The 13,857-nt window shown below is 33.3% G+C and overlaps 1 protein-coding gene across 1 annotated transcript; it reads left to right on the top strand.

Annotated features, from left to right (window-relative positions):
• Positions 1–3,527: 3,527 nt before the first annotated feature.
• Positions 3,528–13,565, top strand: LOC113724649 (F-box protein At3g07870-like). Its single transcript, XM_027247531.2, has 3 exons — positions 3,528–3,726; positions 3,813–3,864; positions 12,440–13,565. The coding sequence occupies exons 1-3, from the start codon at positions 3,528–3,530 to the stop codon at positions 13,563–13,565; spliced, it is 1,377 nt and encodes a 458-aa protein (XP_027103332.2).
• Positions 13,566–13,857: the final 292 nt, after the last annotated feature.

Genomic DNA, 13,857 nt, shown 5'->3' on the forward strand with positions numbered 1-13,857 from the left:
GTTCCGAAAGATAATACAGTGCTCAAGCGCTACAATGACCGATGAAAAAAACGGAACGAAGAATGAAAACAAGCCGCGGATGAACAATGATTGCCACGCCACAATCCAACCAAGTACAAGTAAACTTTGTTTAACATGAGAGAATGTATATTCCCAAATACATATGCCATATAACCATGAAGAAACACTTTAAAATATACATATTAGTAAGTTCACAAACCCAAAAGGGAATATTGTAGTAAGATACATTTAGGGTTTTCAAATTGTCGAGGAGCTATACCAAAAGAACAAAAGAATTTCTAACTAGTTCAACTCATTCTTCAAAACATCGAAGTTCCAAAAGGTTGTTCCCTGTAAGAAAAACAAGGATAACGGAATGGAGTGAGTTAGAAGTTCAATGAGGTACCAAAAGTATAAACAGTAGAAATCATGAGAAATCACTTTTAGAGCACATATACACGTCAAATAATAGAAATGAATGAACACCAGAAATTAAAGGATAAAGGTGGCTCTCAGGAGCCAAATCCCCGTTGCAATACTTGATCCAACCTAGTTGACCCTCCGTCAACATTTAATGAAAACACACATGTCTGTAGACTCCACTTACGCCAAAATTCCGATCACCAAACATACCCTTTATCGGGCCCGAACGTCAAATAGGAACAGGAATGATAATACTCGAGTATACCAGAAATCCAGAGTCTTCAATACTCATAGATTCCCCAGGAACATGCACCAATGAATTGTCCATTTCCTCGACCAAGCCCTTGCTGGCTCGATTCAATTAACTCCCCATGAGATTGAGCTCAGATTTAATAGGAAGATCGTTGGATATACTTTCAAACGATATTATAACAGGCGCAGGTAACAGAGTCAAGTATATACAGGAAACAAGTCACACAGGCCAGAGAACGAGTGTGATAAAGTACACACTCGTCTCGTACAAAATAAACAGTCGGGAAAGACATTTAAATAGCAATTTACAAGTACAGATAACTAGTTTAGCAATAATTCAGGGGAGTGGTACACTCACCGGTTAAAGCAAGGATACTTCAAAAGTTTCAACCAAAATAGGCCTCTAATTACCAAGAAACCCTAGAATAACCAAGGTAAACAATTATGATTTCTATAGCCACAAATCCAGTAAATAAAATGCACAAATGAGACTCGACTACAAGTCGTAGACCTCACCAAACAACTACTAATGCAAGGGTGCAAAACATGATTTTGGGAACGAAAAGATAACATGAAGACCTAGGACTCGAACAACCCTAAAAGCCCTTCTTATAAATATCCCAAACCAAACCAAACTCGAAGAAATCCAACATTTCCAAAATTTGGTAGCATATCCCCTACATTTTCTTACTTTTCCATCCTACAATCAACACCATTTTATTTCAAATCAACCACATACAAATCATAGACTATAAAACACACCTTTCGGCACAATAACCACAACTGAAGCTACACTTATCGGATTGAAATAAATCTTATGGCGTTTCGAAACCAAGACATATATCTACATTTTTTATGAAAACTTCCAAAGTCAAATCATGCATTTTTAGGATAAAAAATGGAAATCTCCACGAAAACAGAAAACTGTCTGCGGAACAGGGCTTATGGGCAGTCAAGGGTATTTCGGTCATTTTACATGCTACGGTGCTCCGATTGAGTTGAAATTTTACAGGTAGCTAGCTAACTCAATTACTAACAACTTTTATGTTTTGGGCAAGGGCTGATTCGGTCTCCTTCAAGGACAAACATTCAGCGCAATATCAGGGCCGATTACTAACCCTCAACTGGAATTTTCGCACAAATTCTGAATTTTTCTGCAAACAACTACAACTAACACACAAATGCTTCATTTCATACCATATCAACCTATCATTCATGGCCAACCACTAATTATCATATAAAATCAGAAAAATACCAATAAAATCTAAAATTTAGCTAACTCTTTCTCAAACTATAAAATCTTCCATAAAATAGCATATTTGGCAACTAAAACCCACTAATTAGACATTAGCAAGAACAAAGAGGAAGTTTCCAAGCAAGGTACCTTGACACTTGAAGAAAGATGATAGCTTAGGGTTTTCCCTTCACAAATCCCTCCACTAGAAGTTTTAATCCTTCTTAGTAAGCAACTTGGATGAAGTAATTTGATAATTCAACGGTTGAAATTCAAGATTTGAGCAAGAATTGACGTTGAAGTTGAAGAAACTCTCTTGGTTTTCTCCTCACAAGATTCGGCCAAGGCACAAGAAAAATGAAGAAGGTTTGGCCAATTTTTGGTATTTTGTAAAGGTGAAAATTGGTCAAAGTCCAACCTCCATTAGTTTCATGACACTTGGCCCTATTAGGGTTTGATCTAATCCTTTTATCTTCCAATGGTTAAGCCATCTAGCTAACCTCTAATTGTTTCCTAACACCTTATAAAATAATACCCTTTTATGTAAAATTCACTTAGTTGTCAAAAATTTATCGCATTTACCGCACTAGCGGGTCCCACGTCCATGATACACTTCAAATTTAACATGAATTAACTTATACCAGCAAAATGATTTAAAAACTATACTCACTTATAAAAATCTCTGAAAAATTAATATAATAGAGTATAATGAAGAAAATGCATGCGAGAAAATAAAATAAAATAAAGAAAATGTACGGGTCCTCACATAACCAAAGAGCTAGGATTTAATAGGCTAAAGTAAATATGTTAAGTATTGAGCATCTAAACGAAATATTGTAAAACATGCTAAAGAATTGTCATAGGCGTGCCAACTCATGTTCTTCATTTTTGTATTGTAAGGTGATAGATGAAACAAATGTTTCTAGATGATATCCTGCCTCTGGTTCTCAATTTGACATGACGTGTGGATGGAGATAAAAATTGCCTTAAGTTAGTCTGGATGAAAACTTAATAGAAATATTAGCCTACTAATTTTCGAGGTGTGATTTGTGGTTGCTACTATTGTAACATGCGGTCCTATATATAACGTGTTTTTAAATTATCATTTCCTGCACATGTTTTTAAATTTCGAATATTTCAATATGAGGATTTAACGTTATTTAATCTTAACTTATTTGAATGCTTATTGTTATTTTTAAATTTCACCATTTCATCATTTCACACTATCAAATTTTTCTTCTTTTCTATTTTTTGCCTTTTTTTATATTACCATCCAAAATTTGTATTTATAAAATTATAGTGTAATTTAAAAATTACTTTTTCGTTTAACAACCTACTATCATGTTTACTTCTACCTCTATCCTTATACTTAATCACTATCATTGAATAATTTATTGATATATTTTATTTGGATAAATATCAATTTTCTATGCATTTAAAAAAATAAAATTGTTAATGTTTAGCTTTTTCTGTAGCAATGATGTTAATGTTTTGGTTTGGTTCAATTGTCATGTTATCTAGCTCCTACAGGCGGATTAATTCGCTCAATTGGTCCATACAAAATATCAGACAACACTGCAGAATCTTTGAAATTGAAGTGAAGTCTTTTACAACAGAAATGAATAAAAAACTCGAGCCGAACGATGTCGTTGTGGACTGTACTCCAGATGTTGACCTGCGCATATGCCACATCCAACAGCATTCACGCTCATTACAAATTTTGGTGCATCCAAAATTATTGTTTTTTGCCATTTTGACTATTACAGTCGTTATTGGGTTCATAATGCCAACGGTGGCATTCACTGGGTGCTGCGATGGTATGAAGAAAATCAATTTCTTTTGTGTTTTTTGTTTTCCTTGTTTACATTGACTTATCTTTTTGATCTTCTGTTTCTATTTGCAGATAAGTTGAAGGTTATTTTGCAAAAACTATTCACGATATTTTGTAAGGTACTGTATAGGTTTTATTTTTACTTTTTGTTGCTGTCGCATGACTCATTTTTTACTGCTCCAATTTCTATAACTAGTATTACTAATTTTGGCATCTCTTTTAGGGGATCATGAACTCACATGGGAACTTCACTATTGGATGATCTCTTTTGCTTCAATAGGTAACATAAAACATATCTATTTACTGAATGTAGTTTAAGCAAGTTTACAAACATATAGGCTAGGATGTTGGTGAAAGTATAGCTAGCTCCAAATCTAAAGGTGATTTTTTTTGGTAAGAATCATTTTCAAAGAAGCACCAGACCCCAGAGGTATTGGTGGCTTTGCCTCTGACATTTCCACTTCATACGAACTAAATTTCACTTCACCTTCATTCTCCAATCTCATTTGCTTAAGTTTTGCTAGTCGTATAGCATGTTGTTCATTTTTTTTTTAAAATTTGACTTCTGTTGCCAGGCTGACACAGCCCGACAGCTCTTATTCATATATTTTGTTTCAAATTTGGATTTTGCTGCTGGGCTGACATAGCCCGGCAGCTCCTGTTCATATATGTTTTTTTAAAATTTGATTTTATACATGACCATTGTCAGAACCTCATTCTTTCAATTTTTTTAGCCAATATTATGAGTAATTAGCCGCTTCATCCCTTGTACAATGTGTTTCATAGTACTACTGTAAATTACTCTTTGACAATAGTTTAAATATGTTGCAGCTTTGCGCTATCGCCATTCGCGTGCTTGATTATCTCTCCGGAGCATCAATTGGCTTTATTTAGTGTCTTCACTTGGAATTTGTTATCATTTTGTTGTATACACTAGAATAAGGGTGGCCGTGCTGCCAAATATTGTGAAAAATACATGTAATGAAATTTGCTAATAGATTTAATGCACAGCAGGCTGCTAGACAATTTCGTGGCTCTCAGATGGTGTTCAATGACACATCTTCGCTATTTGTTTTTTCAAAATACAAAAAATTCTATCTTTGAGGACTATTCTCCAATTCTGTTTGTTCCCATTTTTGCTCACCTGCTTGAAGAAGAGTGTACTCAAGTATGGTAAGCTGATATCAGGTATTTTGATAAAGACAAAGTTAAAATCCAAAAGAGTACAGAACTATATATATATATATATATATGAAGGGGACTATTAGAAACAAAAAGGAAAAATTAATTGTAAACTAATCCAAGAAAGCCACAAATGGCAGTTGAAACACTCATAAGAAATTTGTATAAATAATATCTATCTATTAAAAAAAGGCTGATGAATTTGTAAAACAAATTTGATCATGAAACACAAATTCTTGATACAACTAAGTCAATTTGTCGTTAGAAATCCTACTCCAAGAGTCTATAGTTTTATATCAATGAAATATGGAAAAACTAATTTTTCAAATTAAAAACTAAAACAAGGATACTCCCTAAATATTACAAAATGCAATTTCAACATGCTTTCTAAATTGGATTTTTGAAAACTATAACTAAGTGTACACTTAGTGTTGCTGAATTTGCACCAACTATTTTTCACTCTCGATGCACTAAAAATCTTAATGAACTGTACCAACTATGTATTTTGTTGTAATTTCAACGATATGGACCATTTTAGATGAAGTTTCACTAATTTAAAACTTTATCTATTTGATGGAGCTTGAGCAAAAATACATCATCGAACTCATACAGTGTAGTATTTTAAAAATTTTACTGCTTAAAGGGAGCCTAAATTTATCCCAAAAAAAAAGGCTAAAACTGGTTATTTTGACACAAATTATTAATAAATTTGTTCTTCAATTCTTATTATATATGGACTATAACATTTTCAAGACACACACAACCCTATTTCCATCAATATTCCCTTCAGATATCAAATTTTGAATACATATGTCATGATTCGATAGATAGGGATAATTTTAGAAACCTTCCCTAAGGTTTTTGACTATTTGACTTAGTTCCCTTGAAGTTTTAAAAACTACACTTACCTCACTTGATTTGACACTTTGGTAACCAAACCTTAAAATTAGGTCAAAAATATAAATAATACCCTAAAATGCCCCTATCTTATAAAGTTCAATTAATTCTTCTAAATAGTTGTAAAGTAATTTGACACAATTATAGGAAAAAAAAGTAGTCTCAAGTTTTTCACGCCAATATTTGTTATTTAATAATCAACTATAACAATAAATCTTTTGCTATGATAAGCTATTTTTTTATAGTGCTTTATTGGGAATATAGATTCTTTTAAGATAAAGAAGAAAGTGTTACCTTGTGTTTTTAAATTTATGGACTATTTTTTTAAATAAAAATTTATTGACTAGTTTAGTGATGGAACCACCATAGTTTGGTAGTGATTTTGGACCATTTGTTTTTAATTATTGTTGATTTTGATACAAAAAAAAAGTTACAAAAAATTGGATGATATTAAAAGTCATAAAAAAAGTTATTGGTTTATCTGGATTAATATTAGCGACAACATTAATAGTTCTTCTATACTTCTAATGAAATGTAAGTGAAATGAATAAGGTAAAAGGAAAAAGATTATAAAATCCATCTTTCGTATAAACAAGGCAGCAAGAGAGTTTTATTAAAATATTAAGGTTAGTATTGTCATTTGAAATGGGTAAGGGAGGTAGGTGTTATTTTTGAAACTTTAAGGGAGCCACGTGAAATTATCAAAAACCTTAGGGGAGGTTTCTGAAATTATCCCCGATAGATAACAAAAACCGTAAAAGCCAATCACAATAAGTATTTGTAATCCAAAATAATGTTTGAAGGAAGCATATGTAAAAATGCATCATGCTTTACTTAAAAAAAAACTAAGAATTACAAAAAAAAACCCTAAACAAATAGTTACATTGTGATCTTAAGAGAGAAAGCATGCATACCTGAAAAAGACGAAACCTGTGAGAGTTTGCTTCCAATCTCTCAAGCACTTGACAAATTGTTGTATTAAGCACCTTTTTCCTTCAAACCAATGATGTTTTGCTATCATAAAAACCAACCAACAGCAATAAATTAAAGCCAACAGCAAGACTTAACATGTTTAAAAAGTCCCTCTCTAAATATTTTCAGAGTTTTACCAAGTTGTCAAATTGTCATTTTGGATGCTGTGGTAAGGGAGACCACCCAACTTTCTAAAATAACTCTACCATTGATTTCTTTCATTTTCTTTTTTTTTTTGGCCTGTCAATATAGTTTCAGTGCACCATGAGAACACCTATGGCAACAGCAATCTGCATCCAAGTTAAAAGAGAGAGAGAGAGAGAGAGAGAGAGAGAGAGAGAGAGAGAGAGATCAATGCAACATAAATAAACAACAACAAACCAAAGGTAGAGAACCATCATATCACCATAGAGAGAGAGAGAGAGAGAGAGAGAGAGAGAGAGAGCAATGCAATATAAATAAACAACAACAAACCAAAGGTAGAGAACCATCATATCACCATAATCTTTTAAGATACAAGATCAAAATATTGTTACCATATAAAATTATTGGTTACTCTATCATTCTTCAGAGCATATGCTTTAGATTTCACGTGACAATCACATACCAGGAACCAAAAAATGACAATCATAAATCAGAATCGCAAAATTTTGATCAAGTAGAGAGGAATAAATTGTCTCCAAATCACAAAAGATAGAAGCACAAAGTGAAACAAAATCAAAACTAAGGTACATATTTAACTGAATCTGAATCCACTAACTTTTTTGTTATGACTATCATAATTGTTTTGTTGCTTTATAGGCTGTACTCTTCATGTCATTTGGCATGTAGTAGTAGTAAAATTTCTATTAAAATTCGCAGTTCTTTGGCTTATATTAAATGTGAAATATGACCACATAAATTAAAAGAAAAGAAGAAATTAGATTCAATAATACAAGCCTTACTTGTAGCAGACTAAAACACCTAAAACCTCCGATTTCAAACAAGTCTAACGTCAGCAAAGGTACAAAAGAATACAAAAAGTAAGGAAAAAAAAAGAAAAAATGGAGAACAAAAAACAGAAATGTCTTTTACCTTTTTAGTAGTGATTTTATAGCTATGTAAATGGTGACAAAACATATAAAATAAGCAAAAGCAAAGCCAATAAAAACATGTTAAGGCTGTTTAAATGAAAATGTAGAAAAAGAGGCGGGGGATTTCTTAGAATATGTCTAAAGCAACAATCAACAAAAAGGGAAAACATTAACGCTTTCTCACAAGTAAAAGATTAGAGATGTTTGAGACCAATTTCGTGGCGTAACTAATTACATTTTTGGCGAAATGAAATCTATCTATTACATGGTCTAACTAAATACATTTCTTGGGCACCTATCTATTACAATTTGATATTTTAATGCCTCTCAAATAATCAGCAAAAATTAAATAAAATAAATAAAAACTTGAAATGAATAAAATGAGTAAATAAAAGAAAAAGCACTCAAAACATGCAATCACACATAAAAAAACATATAGTAGCACATTAAAGGACTTAAAACAATAATAGAAGGTACCTCCATTGAAGTAGTGGTTAAATGAGGTAGAATTTGCCCTATTTATACTCCAAAATCGACAAAATGATTAAGACACCAATCTTATTAATAAATTTAAAAAAAAGTAATCATGTAGCAAATTATTTTAAAGAAATACAAATAAACAAAAAATTTCTAAAAAATTTACTAATTAAATGCATTCAAATGAAGGATGATTAACAATTAAAAGAGATGAACAAATTGTAATTAAGAAATCAAAACCATTAGAGACTCAATTGCAAAAATTTGAAAAGTTCTTAGGGTCAAAATATAATTATAAAAAAATTGGGGTCAAAATTGAATATAAGGTAAAGCTTAGGGACCAAAATGAAATTAAATTAAGATTCTAATTGAAAGGAATTTAAAATTGTAGGCCCAAAATGAAATTATTCAAAAGATTAGGGACTATATTGCAAATTTCATTTCTGGTTTTGAAATAAAATGAACCTTGGGCCGCTTTTAAATGGTTTCTTGGGCCAAGAATCCTCTTCGATCCATAGAAAAACAGAAGAAAAGAGTGGGCCAGGCCCTTGGCTTTTAAACCACACCCAACAAAAAATAAATCGGGCTTAAGCATCAAAGCCCATACGTGAACCCAACTACAAATCAAGTCTTGGCCCAAAAACACAAAGAAAATAGTCTAAAAGGTTGGAGGAAGATCAAACATACCAACAAAATCAGAAAAAAAGGTCCGAAAATAGCCAACAAAATCAACCGGCTAGAAATTGGAAAAATTCCGGCCAAAGAGGCTGAAATCTCGCAGGAACTCCCATTTTCAAGCTTTTAAACCTGTATTTTTAGATATACAAGAAACTCATACCATTGTGAACTCAAAATAACCCCAAACAGAGTTTAGAAACCAAATAATCATAAAAAAATATAGATTCAAATTTCTTGAACATAAACTCTCATAAACACACTCAAATATCTTGTATTAATGTTGAATTGAACAAGGAGAAGTTGGGGAAATACCTAATGAAGCTTTGTGAGCAGATTAGAGCTAAAAAAAAATGCAGATAGAAGTAGTTTGACGAAGCTTCAAACTTGCTCCAGGGTAGCCAAATCAATGATTTCGGGGCTGAATTTGAGAGCTTTCTAGATGATTTTTGTGAAAGGATTTCTAAATGAAACTTGCTCTCCCAACATCCTAGTTTGTGCTGAAATCAACAGCTTCTAAAATGAAGCTATATCAAAGCAAAAAATTCGGTTGGAACCAGGCTGAAAAGTCAGCCTTTTCTGAAAATTTTTTGCGGAAAAAATTTCTTTTTCTTCTTTGGTTTCCCTCTTTTTCTTCTCTCTCTTTTTCCTGCCACTTTTTCTCAGTCCTTGGCACCCTCAAGCTAAGTTCCTTGTTATTTAAACGAAACAAAACACATTAAACCTAAGAACAAGGGCTTGGATGAAGCCAAGTTTTTTGTGGGTTTATGGTGGCCGTTTCTTGTTCATTGGATCCATTTTTCCAGCTGCCTTTGATAGATTTTTGAGGTGATGAGGTGGCCTTTGTACTGGTAAGCTTGGAGAAAAAGAAAAGAAAGAAAAATCGAATCCAAAAATGTATCAAAATCCAGTTGCATTGCACTGGTTCCTTGCTGCAATTTTGTAGCAGGAACAAGCCACGCGCGTGCAACAAATATATATTTTTTTAACTGCATTTTCTCATTTTTGTTCTTTTTCCTTCTTTTCCCTTCTTTGACTTTCCTACAAAACAATCAAATAAAATCAAATGAGATAAAATGATTTCTTAGAAAAATAAAAATAAAGGAATAAATAATAAAATAATTTATCAAAATTATGGTGTCTACAAAGATTGTTTAAATGAAAATGTAGAAAAAGAGGGGGGATTTCTCAGAATATGTCTAAAGCAACAATCAACAAAAAAGGAAAACGTTAAAGCTTTCTCACAAATAAAAGATTATAGATGTTTGAGACAAATTTCGTGGCGTAGCTCGTCTGAATACTTCAAATTAGCAAGAAAAAAAACAACCAATAAAACTAACAAAATCGTAGGAGATTGTGGTGATGCATAAATTACTATGGGTAATGATGAAAAGCAAAGGAAATTAGCAGAAAAATCTTACCTAGGAGAGACTTCCTTATCAGATCTGTAAACAGAAAATAGATTTTAACAAATTTTTATTTGAGGAAGATGGAGTAGGGTTTGGAAGCAAACTCCGTTGCAATTTTTGGGATGATGTATGAAATGATAGATTGTGTCATCATGATCATGCTTCGAATTAATTAAACCACTGGAAAACATATCCTGAAGTGAATGGAGCAGGTAAATCATGAAAATCCTGAAATCAAGTTCAGGATAGTTAATGCAGCAAGTAAATCATCAAAGTCTGAATCAGTTACCAAGGGTCCCAAGCACAGCCACCAGTGATAAAGTAAGCATTGTGTCAAATTCTTGCTGAATGTATTTAAAGAAAGAAAATACAGACCATCAAGCACTAAAATCTAGTTCCAAAAAAAAAATATATATATATAAAACCTAACTATACGTGTGTTTGATAAAACTGAAGTTCGAAATTTGAAATATGAATCCATTAATTTACTAAATTGTTATGTACTAAAATTTTAACATTTGAACATATTCTGCATTAAGTAATACGTGAATTGCGTATTAGTTATTGCTTTGAGTAAATTTTATCTAAATAATGCACAGTTGATTAATTAATTAAGATATTCTATTTTTGATTATCAAACATATTTGAACATATTAAAGTCTCAATTCATTAAATTCAAGTGCTGAATCGAATTATCAAACACGGCCAGTAAAATTTTCTAGGAAATCAGACCTAAGTACCTTGAAAACCAAGCATAATCCTAATCCTAACTGTGGTCTGAAAACCACTTCCAAGTAAACTCCAAAAGGTATTCTTTTGCCATACTCTTTCCTCTTAAAGTCACAAAGCAATCCAGGGCTTCGAGGACTAGGAGTTTGCTCTACAACAAATTTCTTGTCACCCACAAATAATATAAATAAATAAAGCGATTCCTCGCTTTTTCGTTTCCTCTCTCTCCAATACCCCTTTTATTTTCCTACTCTTTTCCGCATCCCTTAAACCCAGCACGCATGGCCGGTACGACTCCCTCCGATAAAAAAAAAAAAGAACTTGTTTTGGATTGAAAAATATCTTTTGCACATGTAAACGCCGCATTTGTATGTGCTGATTGTTGTTTGGGATGAAGGTAAAAGAAATATAACTTGTTTTGATCTCCAAAAATCTTTTAGTATGGCTTTCTGTGTTATGTCATTTATCTCAGCCTTTTTTTTTTTCATAGATCATATCTGTTTCAGGATATAGCAAAGTCTTTGGAGTTTTCTTGGTGGAAAAAAGACCATATGTACAAGTAACGCAAAGTCTTTGTCAATAATTTGGAACGTTATTCTATAAAAAAAATCACGTTAACTGCATTTATTCTATACGAATTTAAACAAAAATAAACCCAGGTACTATTTCAAGTGAGTGTGTTTGGATAGAAAATTATTTGGAACATTGTTTTGAAAAAACACTCTGTCGCTTTTTTTGTAATGATATATATATATATATATAGCCTTTTTGTGTATGTGCGTGTTACTATAAGTGGTTGGAAACCTTTAAAAAAATTTAAAAAATTAATTGAAAAATGTATTTATGATACTAGCAATATAAACTTTGCAAGAAATTTGATGTTTATTAGCTAGGCCAGAACTCTTGTGGCTTAAATGGTTACATAATTACATGTTTTTTTGGTCTAGCGAACTTTGTGTTATGTTTGTTATACAATTTCAGCAAATTCAACTACCAGGTTTAATTCCTCCACTGTTTTTTTTTCTTTTTTGGTCTCTGGAATCTTGATTTTAGACTACAATGTTCATCTCAATCCCCTCCCCGTTGTATTATCTCCATGTTGTTCCGGCATGTCGATATTAATTTCTTCTTGCTATTATTTATACTCGAGTTTTTTTTTAAGGACTGGACATTGTTGATTGGTTGGCTGCCTCAAACGTGGTTCGCCGGTGGTGCTTCGCATGCATTGCCCTTGTTTTGAGAAGGATAATTAGCGCATTATCATTTTGTTATCATTTTGTTTCAGTGATAACGTTGTTGCACAACTTCCTGACGATGTCGTGATAGACATCCTGCTTAGACTTCCTGCAGATCGTGTCGCAGACTGTCGAAGGGTGTGCAGGCGCTGGAGATCATTGACTTCCTCAGATTATTTTATAAAATTGCACCTGGATAGGTCTGCTCCACTCATTTTTGTGCAAGCCACGGATCTAACGGATTCGAGGGGAACTGGAAAATTGGCTTTCTACATTTTGTATCAAGCAAGCAACCGCAGGAACAAAATAAAAAAATTGCGGCTTAGGCCTGAAATAAAGATGAGTCAAGGTGACACCGAAGTAGTTGATTCATGTCATGGACTGCTTTTGTTCAGGGATGCCTTTGCTCGCTGGCGTTATTATGTATTCAACCCTTTAACACAAGAACTATTGGTTCTAGATGGTCCTAATGAAGGTGCTTCCTGTGCCTTCTTTTACGATCCATCGGCAAACGAGCTTAAGATTCTTTACCTGTGTATTGGGTTCCAGTTCTTTATCTACAGCCTCGGAGGAAGGAGTTGGAGAAAGATAAAAAGCCCACCTTCAGGTTCTCCCCCTCAATATGATACCCCACTTGCAATCTGCAATGGAGCTCTTCATTGGATCACAAGTTGCGGCCGTGCTGCTGAGGAAGATATCCCACCTTGCACCAGTGGAATAACAATTTTTGGGATGGATACCGAAGATTTCTCTACCTTGCCTCATCCTGGTGACGAGTGCAATTCCAGAGTGAATCACAGAAATATGCGGCTTTTAGTGGTGGATGAACATCTATCCTTCTGTAATGTGTATCGGGGTTACACCGTCATTGATATATGGTTGCTGGAGGACTACGCAAGCTGGGCTTGGGTTAGAAAATGGTGTCTTCGGCCAATCCTAGATGGTCCTCGACCTCTGGAATCGGAATGTTACAGCTTCAGCCGGAGATTAGAGGTTGTGCACTTTCAGAATGGAGAATTGTGGTTGGATTGTGGTGAAAGAGGCTTGGTTCTTTATCATCTTGACCAGAATACCTTTAAGAAACTTGGAAGACCACCCACTTCTTATCAGCATCGTTGCATTCCTTATACGAAAAGCCTGGTGCCCCTACATCGAGCTGCTCTCCCGCAGGATTGATTACTTATTGGATCCTTCTTTTAAGAGTTTTCTATATCTTCCAGTTTGGTAGTATTAATTTATAGGGTAAATTATATTTTACCCTCCTGTGGTTTTCGCAAAAACCACATAACCCCCTCATGATTTTAAAAACTATACATAAATCCTCTGTGGTTTGGATTGAAGTGTCAAATAGACGGAAACTACCTATCGTAACGATTTGTGGGCGAAATGTCCAAATTACCCTAATATAAATACAAAAAAGGCAACAACGAACACGGCCGGGGCTTCCCTTTCCTTTCATTACTTCTTT

This window comes from Coffea arabica, chromosome 2c (assembly GCF_036785885.1).
Source record: "Coffea arabica cultivar ET-39 chromosome 2c, Coffea Arabica ET-39 HiFi, whole genome shotgun sequence".
In the NCBI taxonomy this organism is placed as follows: Eukaryota; Viridiplantae; Streptophyta; class Magnoliopsida; order Gentianales; family Rubiaceae; genus Coffea; species Coffea arabica.

What these genes read in the sequence shown, in the direction of transcription:
- LOC113724649 (XM_027247531.2), top strand. Translation starts at nt 3,528, where the DNA reads ATGAATAAAAAACTCGAGCCGAACGATGTCGTTGTGGACTGTACTCCA. An exon ending in ATTCACTGGGTGCTGCGATG is followed by an intron (nt 3,727 to 3,812) that starts GTATGAAGAAAA and finishes TTCTATTTGCAG; the next exon opens with ATAAGTTGAAGGTTATTTTG. An exon ending in ACGATATTTTGTAAGGTACT is followed by an intron (nt 3,865 to 12,439) that starts GTATAGGTTTTA and finishes ATTTTGTTTCAG; the next exon opens with TGATAACGTTGTTGCACAAC.